Source organism: Cricetulus griseus, chromosome X (assembly GCF_003668045.3).
Source record: "Cricetulus griseus strain 17A/GY chromosome X, alternate assembly CriGri-PICRH-1.0, whole genome shotgun sequence".
NCBI lineage: Eukaryota > Metazoa > Chordata > Mammalia > Rodentia > Cricetidae > Cricetulus > Cricetulus griseus.
In genome coordinates this window covers 45,664,983-45,678,467 of record NC_048604.1, presented here as the reverse complement: position 1 = coordinate 45,678,467, position 13,485 = coordinate 45,664,983, and the positions used below count along the sequence as shown (strand labels likewise).

Sequence of the window (13,485 nt, the reverse complement as noted above, 5' to 3'; positions counted from 1 at the left end):
GTAACTATACATAGTATCTGAGGGTGATTTTCTTTATTTCTTCTTTAGTTCAAATTCTCTTGTCCCAATTATCTATAATTTCTTAGCTCTAATTTTCTGTCCCAATTTTATCATTCTTATTCCTTGTACATTCTACATTCTTCCAATCTTATTTCTTCTGTCTATATTCTTATTCTACCTGATGTCACAAAATCCCAAGCATATATACCTCCATTCATTAGCAACTTGTTAGTAATTAAAAAAAAACTACAAGGAAAATTCTCAGAGGCACAGGCATTCTTTGAAGATATGTAGTGAAACTTATCATCTAGTTTGTAGCTAACTGCAGGTACAGCTGTAGGGAGGTTCCTGCTATAGGTTACAAGGGGAAAAAACTAAACCAGTGAGAGATCTAAGGAAAAGACAAAGAATACCTGTATTATTTTACATTAATAGTATCTGGACATGGTTAGTCAGTTAGGTGCTACTGATCTCTAGAACAAGGACAGACACCTGCAATACCTCCCTAATTTGCCATAAATCTTTGAAGGACTTAGATCTAGCAAGGCCAGAAACATGCAGTTCTGCTCTGTGAATGTTCCTCCTGTGATCCCTCCACAAGGACTTCTGTCTGTCTAAATCATACTGTCAGGGAGTTAATTATAGAGAACAGGCTTCTAAGTTTCTCACCATAATGTGGAGAACATAGTGTATAGAGAACTCATCTTCCTGATCATCCACAAATATATGTGCCCAGTAGATGGAATATTTTTAAGAGATAAACACACAAGTAGTGGGAACACACCCAAAGCTATTCTTGGAGAAGACATGAAGTGACTCATGAGAGAATTTACAGGCAGAGACAAACAGTTATCCATAGACCCCATGGCCATGCCAAGTGGGGGTCCCCAACAGAGAATCAGTCATCTGGCAGGTCAGCCTGTTGAACACTAGTTGTCATCTGCTGTAACTCTCACGGTCTCCAACAAACTTCAAAACAATCTTAAAATAGACGAAGTTAGGTAATGACCTTTGAGATGAAAATTGATTGTGCCTTGCCAATTCTGACTCTGGTAAGTTCTGGAACTAACTTCATAGGGAGGGCCATTTTCTGTCTAGATTCGAACAAACTGCTAATGTAGCATCCATGGGAATTAAGTCTGACTGGCAGTCTAGCAAAGCCCTCCAGAAAGAACCCTGAGCCCTGACACACCAAATGAATAGACTAGAAAGAAGCCTTCATTATAGTGGAGTCCTTTTTACATCCTGTTCCTAGACTTGGTTGATTTCAGTTAGTACATAACTTGCTGCTCAATGGGCCTTTAGGAGGGTAGGCTCCAGAGTGAGTAAGGCCTGGGACTATAGACATTGAATCCCCTTTCAGCAGGAAGTCTGAGGGACAAGGAGGAAACCTATAAATAAGGAGTTCAAGTAGAAAAGCTTGGCACGTTGTACTGGATTCCTGGGCTGGGGTTTCCTTTCCTTGGATTTTAGTGAACAACAGACACTAGTGACTAAATCATTTCCTGAGGGCATATGAATAGATGATTTACCTCACCATACCTCTTAAAATACTTTATTCATTATTTACCTTACCATTTAACAATAAGAAACCCTTAATGTAAAGGAGGGAGGAAACTAAAATGGCCTCATGTGGTAGTAGATTCATGAAGCAACACGTGATAAAATTGCATAGAACTAAGTGTGTGTGTGTGTGTGTGTGTGTGTGTGTGTGTGTGTGTGTGTGTGCACTTGCACAAAAATGAATACAGATAAAACCAGGGAACTCTAAACAAAATTGACAGATTATTAATGACAAATTCCTGGGTGTTATATGGTATTGTCAGTTTACAACTTATTACCATTTTGGTAAAGGGTAGAGGAATCAATATTATTCCTTACAACCAAAAACTAATCTATAATAATCTCAAGATGAGCAGTTTAATTTTTAAAACAATCTTGGAATGTGGGCCAGTGAGATGGCTCAGTTTCATAAAAGTGATTGCCCCAGAGCCTGACAACCTGAGTTTGATCCCTGGGACCCACTTTGTAGAAAGAGAAAGCCAACTCCAGCACACTGTCTTCTGACCTCCACACAGGCAGTGTAGAAAACACATAGTCTCTCTCTCTCTCACACACACACACACGGACATGAACACAAAATAAATATGCATATGCATAAATACATAAATAAATGTAATAAAACGTTGAAGCCCTGAATGTGCAAAAGGAGCTCAGCCATATGTAAATATGAATATTTGCATACAAACAGGTACATCCTAAACCCTGCATTTGCATCCTAAACCCTGCATTTACAGGCAAGCATGTACATTTTATAAAGGGATCACTTTGCCTCAGTCTTTCTCTGGATTGCCTCTGCCAACGTAGCTTGACTTGGCTTCCTGACTGCACTCACAGATACCTCCCCCAGACAGCGAATTCAGAATCTTAGTCGCTTTGTGTGGAAGCAAGCAACAGTGGCCAGTGAGCTGTGGGAAAAGCTGACAGCCCGCTGTGTGGATCAGCATCGACACATTGAGCATACGCTCGAACATCTATTGGAGATCCAAGGCACAATGGAGGAACTGAGTAGTACTCTGACCCAAGCCGAGGGAGTCCGAGCCACTTGGGAGCCCATTGGGGATCTCTTCATTGATTCTCTCCCAGAGCATATCCAAGCCGTCAAGGTATGTAGGCCTCCTTTCCTGATGTCCTTTCACACTGCCAATCTCTCTTCTGCTGAGACTTAATTGTTGGTCTGGGCCTCAGCCGAGCCTCTTTTAGTTATGGGCTAGATTGGGGGCTAGTTTTTCTGTTGCCATCTCTGTCCTACTGTTTTCTTTCCCTGTTTTTCCGAAATGAATTCAAGAAAATGATAAGACCCGTGACTACTCAAATGTTAGTCTGTTGCACAAATGGTGAAGTAGCTAGGTGGTGTTGCTGAGGCTAACCTCTACATGGGAAGGGAAAGTGAATGAGTAATGTGTCCTCTCTTCTCTCTGTCTACTGTGGCACTTGGGTTCTGGTTTTCTAGCTATTCAAAGAAGAATTCTCTCCTGTGAAAGATGGTGTGAAGTTAGTGAATGATCTGGCCCACCAACTGGCCATTTCTGATGTACACTTGTCAATGGAGAATTCAAGGGCTCTGGAACAGATCAACATCCGGTGGAAACAGCTCCAGGTAGAGGAGCACCATGAAATGAGCTTGGGGGGCATCTGGGTATGGTCAGGCTTTGGGGGGATGTGAATGCAGTCCCAAAGGATATCATGAGTTTTGAAATTAAACGTACCCAGGAAAAGAAAAGGAGAGAATGAGGGGCCAGAAAAGAAACTTCTCAACCTCTAAGCTGCAGGAAGTTCCTGAACTGGAAGAATGCGAGGGGCTTTTCTAGATTTTTTATTTTATTTTTTATTCTTTAATTACTACTCATATTTATATATCCATCCCCCCATTCCCTTGCCCTCCCATACTCCCATGTTCCCTACCAATCCCCACAACCAACCCCAACTCCTCCTCAGGGATAGTGAGGTCCTCCACCAGGGACCTTCAAAGTCTGTCATATCATTTGGGGAAGGGCCTAGGCCCTCCTTGCTGTATCTGGGCTGCAATATTATCCCTCCATAGGGAATGGGTTCCCAAAGTCCATTTGTGCTCTAGCATTAAAGACTGGCTCCACTGTTAGAGGTCCCATAGACTGTCTTGGCCTCCTCAGCTAAGCACTGAACCATACTACTGGAATCCAGTTGAGGAGATGGAGGAAGGATGAGCAAAGGAGCCAAAACGGGGATGGAGAGACCAGCAGAAACAGTGGACTTGACCTACTCATAGCATGGAGACCCTAGTCATAAAGCTGGGGAAACAACATTGGACCAAACCAAGCCCTCTGAGTGTGGGTGCCAGCTTGTCTAGATTTAAGCACACTGGTTAGACTGGGGAGAATTACCATGGCTCAGAACTTAGGAGGCTGTTCCCCATCCTTGTCAGTGTGAAAGGGGTGTGGGAATTGAGTGACTGTAGATGGGAATGGAACAGGAGAAAGGCCAGCCTGTGAAGGAGCTCATAAGGATACTTGGAGGCAACTGCAGATTCCATACCAAATGGCTAGTAGTAACCCACTGTTCTTTCCGTAGATGTCAGTTGGTGAGAGGCTTAAGCAGCTTCAGGATGCCCACCGGGACTTTGGGCCTGGGTCACAGCACTTCCTCTCCAGTACGTGAGCCAACCTAGACTGCATGTAGCAGAACCTTAGCCAATTTACAAGAGAATCTACTGTTGTCCAGTGGGGGGTCTGGTGGGAGCTCAGTATATCTTGGCATCCAAGAAGCAATAAGGAAAAGGCTGTGTAGTGTGGTGGTTAGAGCAGCCTCCCCAGTCTGAGAGAATTGGGTCTTGACCTAAGAGCTCTGCAAATTTGAAAAACTGGTGTAATCTCTTTGAGCCTCATCTTTCCCATCTGAAAAGGGAAGATTTCCTATCTCTTAATGTTTTAAATATTAAATCAGTTTATTTGTGCAATAGTTTTACTGTGAGCCAGGTACTTTTCTGGGTGCTGGGGACATGCTGACAGGAGAAAAAAAGACAGAAAGGGCGCTTAGATTTGGATAGCTTGCATTCTAGTGGAGGAAACAGAGCATAATCAAATAAGTGAGCAAGTAGAAGAGAAATCTGTGGCAAGTGATATGGAAAATTTAAGGAAAATATGCCTCGAAGCTAAGAAGGCATGCCTAGGGAGGACTAGGCTTAAAGGAAAGAGAAATTGAAGAGGTCTCACTGAGAGGGTGACAGTTTACAGCTTTAATGGTTATGAAAGAATGAACCCTGTGGCTAGAGGGAAGAGACATTGAAGAGCCCTCATTGACAAGGTGGCAATTTTACAGAGTTCTAAAGGCAGTGAAAGAATAACCACATGCGTAGCTGAGGGAACACATGAGACAGAAATTCTGGGCCCTTAAAGCAGAGGGGTCAGGGAGGTGTGGTGAGGAACAGCCAGGAGACCTCTGGATAAAACACAAAGGGGAGAGCAGAGAAATTGGAGCCTTGTAGGTAACAGTAAGAACTTGAGATTTTATTCCAAATGGAATAGAGGATTTTTGATAAGGTTTGGGGATTGGGCTGAATGATCTGACTTATACACTTCAGCATGATTTCAGAATACGTTGTTAGAGACCAGAGTGGGAACAGGGTGAGCTCTCAAAATTTCCTGCACAATAATCCATGTGAAGGGTGATACCAGCCTAGACCAAGGAGGCAGCAGTGGAGATGGCAAAAACACACAAAAAGGAAAGTTAGATGTGCATACAAGGCATGAACATAGTATCTGGCATATAGGAGGAGCTCACTAAACATAGCCAGGTCTACAGAGCTGTAGCTACAGAGAATTCTTATATTCATAAAAGTTGCAGTGAGTGAGCAGGTGATCCAGGAAAGCTGAGCCTCCCCTTTTAAGATCTCAATGATATAGACAGAGGCTTGAGAGAGGCCCTTGTAAAAGAAAAATGGGCATTATCATCCCTCTCCCCCACAGATCTGAGGTTGGCCTTTCTAGGGGAAAGACTTTGAGCCTCATGAGAGAATTGTATTTCATAGCTGCAGGAGCAGGCCAGTTACTTGCACTGAATAGGTTTTAAAAAAAGGACTGCTTAAGGCAAATATTAGAGTTATGAAATATTCCTGTTAATGTTCCAGTCCTGTGTCTGGTTCAACAGGGCATCAATGACAACCTCTCCCCCTTCTCTTGCTCTAACATCAAGGAGTAAAGTGTGTTTATTGCAAGTGTTCCTCCCTGGGAGCTGTTCATAGTTGGAATGGAATGCTATTTCCTTTTGTATCTAATTACCTTTGAGGAAGGATACAGTGTAAGAATGGCCAGGGTGGTGGTGCACGCCTTTAATCCCAGTGCTCAGAAGGCAGAGGCAGGTGGATCTCTGTGAGTTTGAGGCCAGCCTGGTCTCCAGAAGGAGATCCAGGACAGCCAGGGCCACACAGAGAAACCCTGTCTTGAACCTACCCTCCAAAAGGCCAAGATGGGCTGGAGAGGTGGCTCATTGGTTAATAGCTCTTGTTGCTCTTGCTGAGGACAGAGGTTCAATTACTAGTCCCCACATGGCAACACCCAGCCATCTCTAAGTCTAGTTCCAGGGGACCTAATGCCCTCTTCTGACCTCTGCAAGCACCAAGCACACATGTGATGCACACTCCTTTATACATGCAAGCAAAAACAGTCACATAAAATAAAATGAATTAATCAAATTAAGAAATTTGAGAAAGGCCAGGATGCTTGAAGAATACAAGTGACCAGATTTCTTTCTCTTCTCTTTTACCAGCTTCTGTCCAGGTTCCCTGGGAAAGAGCAATTTCTCCCAATAAAGTTCCCTACTACATCAAGTGAGTGATCATCAGAATCAGGAGCCGGTCAGTCACCTACCTATCCCCTCCATCACCTGCCTTTCAGCTTCCTAACTCGGTCACTTCTGCGCATTGAGATTCCCCTGCTTAGTCTAATGCTTCCTCCAACTTGTCAGAAGTGCTTAAGGTTCTGCCTGGGTGATGATAAACTCTAGTGTATTAGTATCTGCAGAATTCATCTTTGCATTGTGCAGCTTCTTGCAGCCCACCTTTCACTGACTAATGGGCTTGTGCCTGCAAAGGGTGTTGGGAATGTGATGTTGGTGCTATTGATGCTTTTGTTTGTAGCCACCAGGCTCAGACCACATGCTGGGACCATCCCAAGATGACTGAGTTATACCAAACCCTAGGTGAGAATGCAAGGTTCCTATATGTGGTGGGAATGTGTGCAGTTGTTAAAGTGGAACACAAGGAGTTAGAATTACTTTGAAAACAATGGTTTATTAGGAAAGTACTCATGCAACGGAGCCAGTCCTGTTCAGCCAGGAGGGGGAGGGAAAAGAGAGCCACATGTGTGTGTCTCTAATATTTAAAGCCTTGCTACATCACTCTGACCACGCCCAAGTGTGCATGGTCAGCATCACCTGTGCCAGCCCCCAAGAGGTCGTGGTCAGCATTTCCCCTACAAGTTATCTTTGTCCTATACTCCATCAGTGTATGAATGGATAAAGAACATGTACCATATGCACAAAATGGAATAATACTCTTTAGTCTTAAGACAATACCCTTTGGATGATATAGATAAACCCAAAGAATATCAGGCTAACTGAAATAAGGCTTGAAAAGAAGATCAAACACTGCATGATCCCACTTATATAAGTAATTGGAGATAGTCAGACTCATGGAATCAGAAAGTAGAATGGTGACTGTCAGAGGCTAGGGGAGGAGAAAACAAGGAATTAATGGTCATAGGCCAGTTTCAATTATGCCACAAAAATAGGTCCTAGTGATTTGCTATATGACACAGGGAATATAGTTAACAGTATTATTTTCATGTGTCAGTCTACTGAAAGAATAATCTTAAATTGGGTGTTCTTAGCAGCAACATACACACACTACTAGTAGTAATATTGCTAAATAAGATGGGAGGAAACTTTGTTAGCAATGGATAGGTTTATGACACAGATTGTGGTGATAGCTTCATGGTGTATACTTATCACCAAAATTACCAAGGTATATACATTAAAGTGACAGTGCTTCCTGTCACTTCACATATAGCTTTTTGTATGTCCATTATACTTCAATAAGGTAATTTTTAAAAGGGTAGAACAGCTCCTTTGCATCTTCCTCAGCAGCATAGTCTCTATTCCCCCCTGGACCATTTTGGCATCATTAGGGAGTTAGTCTTGAAGACATGAGTTTTAATCTAATTTGAAAGGCAGTCTCCAGGCTGCAATGAGGGAGACTCTTTCATGCCTTATCTTTGCCAACCAGGAGAAATATATCACATGTGTCAAGTTTTTCCATGTGGATTCTGCTGTATGGGACTCTACTGGATATAGCCTTTCTTTACCCATTCTATTGCTGACAGGCACATGGGTCCCTACTTTAGAGTGACTATGTGCGATGCTCCTGAGGAGTTCTTGTATGTGGCTTCTGATACATTTGTGCAAGGCATGTTTTTAGAATGTAGATCATAACATTATTTTAGCATGTTACAACAATCTTCTTCAAAAGCTGAAATATAGTAGGAACTATCAACAGGCAGCAGATCCTTAGCAAGGGTCAGATTTGATATTAATTTCGTGTTTTTATTTTTCTTAAATCTAATAAATAATTGCTTTCTCAAATGTGCGTATAGTGGGTCACGATATAAAATACATTGCTTACTGTGAGTCTTAGTAAAGAAGCGTTTGCATATGACTGCTGCAGAATATAGCTGCTTTGGTGGAAGGATGTATAGGTTCCACTTTATAGGGTAATACCAAGTTGTTTTCCTGGTGGTCACATCAGAGCTCGTTTCCACTAACAGCCCTCATTCATACATATCCTTGTTGATATTTGTTCTTCTTTACACTTCTCTGGTCTAAGTGAGTCACTTTCTGTTCTTTGCAGCTGATTTGAACAACATTAAGTTCTCAGCTTACCGGACTGCCATGAAGCTCCGCAGAGTCCAGAAGGCCCTGCGCCGTATGTCCTCAGTTATTCTTCCCATGGCTTTCATCCTTACCCTCCTCTTCCTCGCCTGTCTACTTCTTCCCATTTTCATCCAACCCTGGCCAGAGTCATTGATGTTTTGATGAGAACTGTACAAATACTGGGACATATTGGCTGTGAAAACTTGATCTTTCCACTCACCCCAAGCTTTGTTTTCAAAGTAACTCCACAGCTATCTGATTCCTAGTCACTTTTCCTGAGCCAGCTTAGATAACCAAGAAACTGCTTTGCAGCAGGCAGTGCCTGATTCATGGTTTGCCACCTTGGGGTTATTAGATGCAGCAACAGAATTGTTAAGACAAGTGCCTATAGTTGGTCATCAGCATACTGCATATGTATTGTCCCTTCTGGCCTTGCTCAGAGGTACTATTCATTTAAACTTCCTGTCCCAGGTGTCTGACTAGGCTGACTCTGTATCGCAAGTAATTAAAATATCTTTCTGGTGTACGTCACATTCACCTAGCCACGCACAGCCCTTTCCAAACAGGACTAAGCTTCCTAGAACAGGGCTCAGTCCTCTGTGCCTCCGGAATTAGTTTAAAAGCAAAAGAAACTTTGCAAACAGAGAAACTTAAACTGGGATATGATCCCCTGGGAGTAGGAAGTGTGTTCATTCACATCTCACCATTGTCTCAAAACTTCTGTGAAAGAACTTATGTGTACAGAGACGTGCTACATCAACTTGGGTGACCTCTTACTGCCTTTCTCTTCCATAGGATGGGGGTCAGGGGAAAGGATAAATTTATGGCATATTTGCAAATGGTTGGTCTGGAGTTGGTACCAGACCCTGGGTACCAGCATCAGTTCCCTGGGCTGTATTTTCCCTTTCTTCTTTCCTTCCCAGTGGATCTGGTAACTTTGACTACAGCTCTGGAGATCTTCAATGAGCATGATCTGCAGGCCAGTGAACATGTGATGGATGTGGTGGAGGTCATTCACTGCCTGACTGCCTTGTATGAACGACTGGAGGAGGAAAGAGGCATCCTGGTCAATGTGCCGCTGTGTGTAGACATGAGCCTCAACTGGCTCCTCAATGTTTTTGATAGGTAAAGCTTTCAGTCCTGGAAACCACACGGCTCAATCCAATGGGGCATCTCTACTGGCCATGGTAGGAAGAGTTTGTTCCCATGGTCTACGTGGATCAGTTCAGCTTAGGGCACGGTTGGCTGCTGGGTCCAATCAGTGATATTAGCCCAAGATATTAGCCCTTTACATATATTCATATTCTCTGTCTCTTCCTTTAAACCTAGTGGTCGCAGTGGAAAGATGCGAGCATTGTCCTTTAAGACTGGCATCGCATGCCTGTGTGGCACCGAGGTGAAAGAAAAACTCCAGTGTGAGTAAAACTCCAGCATCTTCAGTGATGTTGGGCGGGAAAGGTGTGTTGCAGGGGGAGGAAGGAGGGAGACCGTACAAAAGTAGAATTTAGATCTTTTGACTCAGCAGAGGAGTACTTGCAACACCTGGTGATGTTTTCCAGTCCCCCCTGTGTGTTTGCTTGGTCTTAGGTGAGGTTTGAAGCAATGGATATGTCCAGAGGGGGTTGCTAAGGTTGTTGGCCTGGGCTTGAGGAGGTCCCAGAAGAGCTGCCTGCTCTTGAGGGTAGGGAAAGCTGCCTAGTGTGTGTTCCCATATTCAGGAGGGATCTCCTTTTCCAGTACTGTAACATCTGTGCCTGGTACGGTTACTTGGTGCACTATCTCTATCTCTGTCTCTCTGTCTCTGTCTCTTTCTCTCTCTCTCTCTCTCTCTCTCTCTCTCTCTCTCTCACACACACACACACACACACACACACACACACACACACACCTCCCCACCTCTCCTTTCCTCTCCACTTTCTTTCTCTTCTCCCCTCTGTCTTTCTCTGTCTCCCCTGCCTCCGCATCAATATCTGTTAATCTCTTTCTCTTCTCTGTTCTATCTCTTCATCACTCTCTTCTCTCCCCTTCTGTTTCCTTCCTCTCCCATTGATGATGTCTTATTTGTGTCTGTCTAATTCCCCTACCCCAAACTCAGGATTGCTCTTTTTAGAACCCTTGGGAGATGAAATTGGGGATGAATTTCTGGATTGTCCTGTTTCCAAAGTCATTAGTTCAGCGATATGCTCTTTCTCTGTCATTCTTTTCTGCCTCTTCCTCCTCACACCATTCTCTGGCCATTCCTAAATTGGGGCTGACTATTGTTGATGATGGCCCAGCAGACCTCTTCAGCCAAGTGGCCAATTCAGGCAGCCAGTGTGACCAGCGCCATCTTGGTGCCCTGCTTCATGAAGCCATTCAAGTGCCCCGCCAGCTGGGTGAAGTGGCAGCATTTGGGGGCAGCAATGTGGAGCCCAGTGTCCGTAGTTGCTTCCGTTTTGTAAGTATGGAGCTGTAGACTCAAGCGGGGAGGGAAGTGAGATGGAAGGGATGATGAGTGGAAGGGAAGGAAACCAGTGTCTCAGCTTTTGGTGCAAAGTACTATGAGGTAAAGGAGCTTTCTTGCGATGAGACAACAGAACTAATGGTTCTCTGGAGTGTGGAGCTGGAGTCCTGCATGGAAGGGTGTCCATTAAGATAAGACAGAAGGTGAACACCTCTGGAGGGGTGATGGTTCCCCTGTTTCACTAAGAGCTGGCTGGCACTCAAGCAGCAAGATACGTGGATGAAGTCAAATCCATTGGATTTCTTATTTCTGCAGAGCACTGGCAAGCCAGTCATTGAAGCTTCCCAGTTCCTAGAGTGGGTCAACTTGGAGCCCCAGTCTATGGTGTGGCTGGCCGTTCTGCATCGGGTCACCATTGCTGAGCAAGTAAAGCATCAGACCAAGTGCTCTATCTGTAGGCAGTGCCCAATCAAGGGGTTCAGGTATGGGATTGAATACCTGCTAGGATGGGGAAAATGTCATGGGATGCAAAACAATGGGTGCAAAATGGCATTATTTAATTATGTTTTACAATTTATTTATGATGTGTTATTGGTGTACTACTGTAACCTTTTTATTGAAAAATGTTTAGCTTCTGAAAAATTAGAAAGGAAACAGTTTTGTTCTAGTTGTGATACAAAGTACTACGGATTTTTAGAAATATATAGTAAACATTATTTTTAAAAATTTATATACCAAACGTTGAGACAGCAAATATTTCACTATCAGCTGCCCAGAAAGAAAGGAAAAAGAGCAAACCTGAATAATACCATTTGTGATATAAATACTCCTGTCACAAATGAACAGCAGGTTACACAAAAAAGATCCCAGTGCAGAATTGGAAAGAGATACACACTCACACGCACAGTGTTCATAGCATTTCTGTCTGAGGGGCTGGAGTGATAGCTCAGTGGTTAAGAGCACTGGTTGCTCTTCCAGAGGTCCTGGGTTCAATTCCCAGCACCCACATGGTGGCTCACAACTATCTATAATGGGATCCAATGCCCTCTTTTGGTGTGCAGGCAAACATGCAGACAAAGCACCCATACACGTAAAATACATAAAAAATAAATGTTTAAAAACCTGAGGTCTGTAGGCAATGCCCCATCATGCATTTTTGGGTTAGCAGATGCCCTGCCAGGAAAGCCTGAGCAAACATGGCCAGCATTTCTCACAAAAGAAACCCAACCAGTACCATAGATGTGAATGGCCTCATAGGTAAGAACAACCTGCAGCTATCTATACAGCCGAGGACTGCTACCCAATGCAGCCCAACACAAAATCATAAACTTATAGACTTCATGAGGCTTTTTGTAAGTTAATTGCACATTCCTCTCAGCTATGAACTTCATAGATGGCAATATGTTACAATGTCAACTGACTGCAGCACACTGTAGTGCATACTAGAGCCAACTTAAGGGATAAAATATTGTTGAAATTCATTTGAAGCCTTCCTGCTTATGATCCACACCTTCCTCCACAAAACTAACTGATCTCATAAAATGTCTAAAGTTTGTCAGTATGCTGCTGAAGACAGAACCCAGGGTCTTGGCCATGCTAGGCAAGCCCTGAGTGCCAACCTCAACCCATTCAACCTTTTAGTTTTTTAGAGTACTAACATACACTGTGCCTACAAACACTCTGCTTTCTATAATGTGAGCAATCTGGATACAGAGGTGAAACATGGCTGCCCAAGATAACCTGGCTATTTAGTTGTAAATCCAGGGGTAAATATTGGATTATGGAAGGCGAAGCATTTCACTCTTGGATACTACTTGGACTAGGGAAGTTTAGCTTGCCTTGAGAAGGAGATGGGAAGGGCTGTTCTATATTCCGTCATAATATAAACAGTTATTATGAAAAAAAAAAAACTTTGAAAACAACCTTCAGCCAACTTAATCAGAGCTAGTGAATAAACTGCCTTCATATTGGTGGTCTAACTTCTCTGGTGTACGGAGGGGCCTTTGGGGCCATCTTCGGTCAGAAAGCTACCACAGTGAGATGTTTGTTTACTCCTACCTGGCCCTCTTTAAACGCTGGCTGAAGCAGTGTACTTTCCCACACTTCCTGTGATCTGGGACTTGTGGTTTCATGGGAATTTTCAGTCTGTAGAATAAGACTATTAGCATGTTGAGGACTTCACAGAGCCAGGTATAGTAGGTTGAGCCCCATTCCCTTCTGTGTGCCTGTTTGGATTGGGGAAATGGTAAGGTCACTTTGGTACACTGCATTGTCTTTGTGACCATGTCCTCTCTCCCCAAGGTACCGGAGTCTGAAACAGTTTAATGTGGATATCTGCCAGACCTGCTTCTTGACAGGCAGGGCCAGCAAAGGCAACAAGCTGCACTATCCCATCATGGAGTATTACACACCGGTATGGCATCTCTGTGCCAGGTGGGAAGGGTGGCCATCTCTCAGACACTAGGTTTTGATCCTCTTTGCATAACATTGGCACATGTCAGCTCTCCTGGTGGAACATTCCCCAAATAGTAGGGACTCACTGGTTTAGGAGATTCGGGCTCCCCTAGTTTTCCATCATA

At 43.7% G+C, this 13,485-nt stretch overlaps 1 protein-coding gene across 1 annotated transcript in view; it reads left to right on the top strand.

The window, feature by feature from the left end:
• Positions 1–13,485, top strand: part of Drp2 (dystrophin related protein 2) — a 38,106-nt gene that overhangs the window by 14,561 nt on the left and 10,060 nt on the right. Inside the window, exons 5-15 of the mRNA XM_035450025.1 lie at positions 2,398–2,666; positions 3,014–3,160; positions 4,111–4,189; positions 6,304–6,364; positions 6,674–6,735; positions 8,441–8,515; positions 9,387–9,588; positions 9,793–9,878; positions 10,743–10,900; positions 11,222–11,388; positions 13,208–13,319. Coding sequence (XP_035305916.1) covers positions 2,398–2,666; positions 3,014–3,160; positions 4,111–4,189; positions 6,304–6,364; positions 6,674–6,735; positions 8,441–8,515; positions 9,387–9,588; positions 9,793–9,878; positions 10,743–10,900; positions 11,222–11,388; positions 13,208–13,319 — 1,418 coding nt within the window. The remainder of the gene's footprint in view (positions 1–2,397; positions 2,667–3,013; positions 3,161–4,110; positions 4,190–6,303; positions 6,365–6,673; positions 6,736–8,440; positions 8,516–9,386; positions 9,589–9,792; positions 9,879–10,742; positions 10,901–11,221; positions 11,389–13,207; positions 13,320–13,485) is intronic.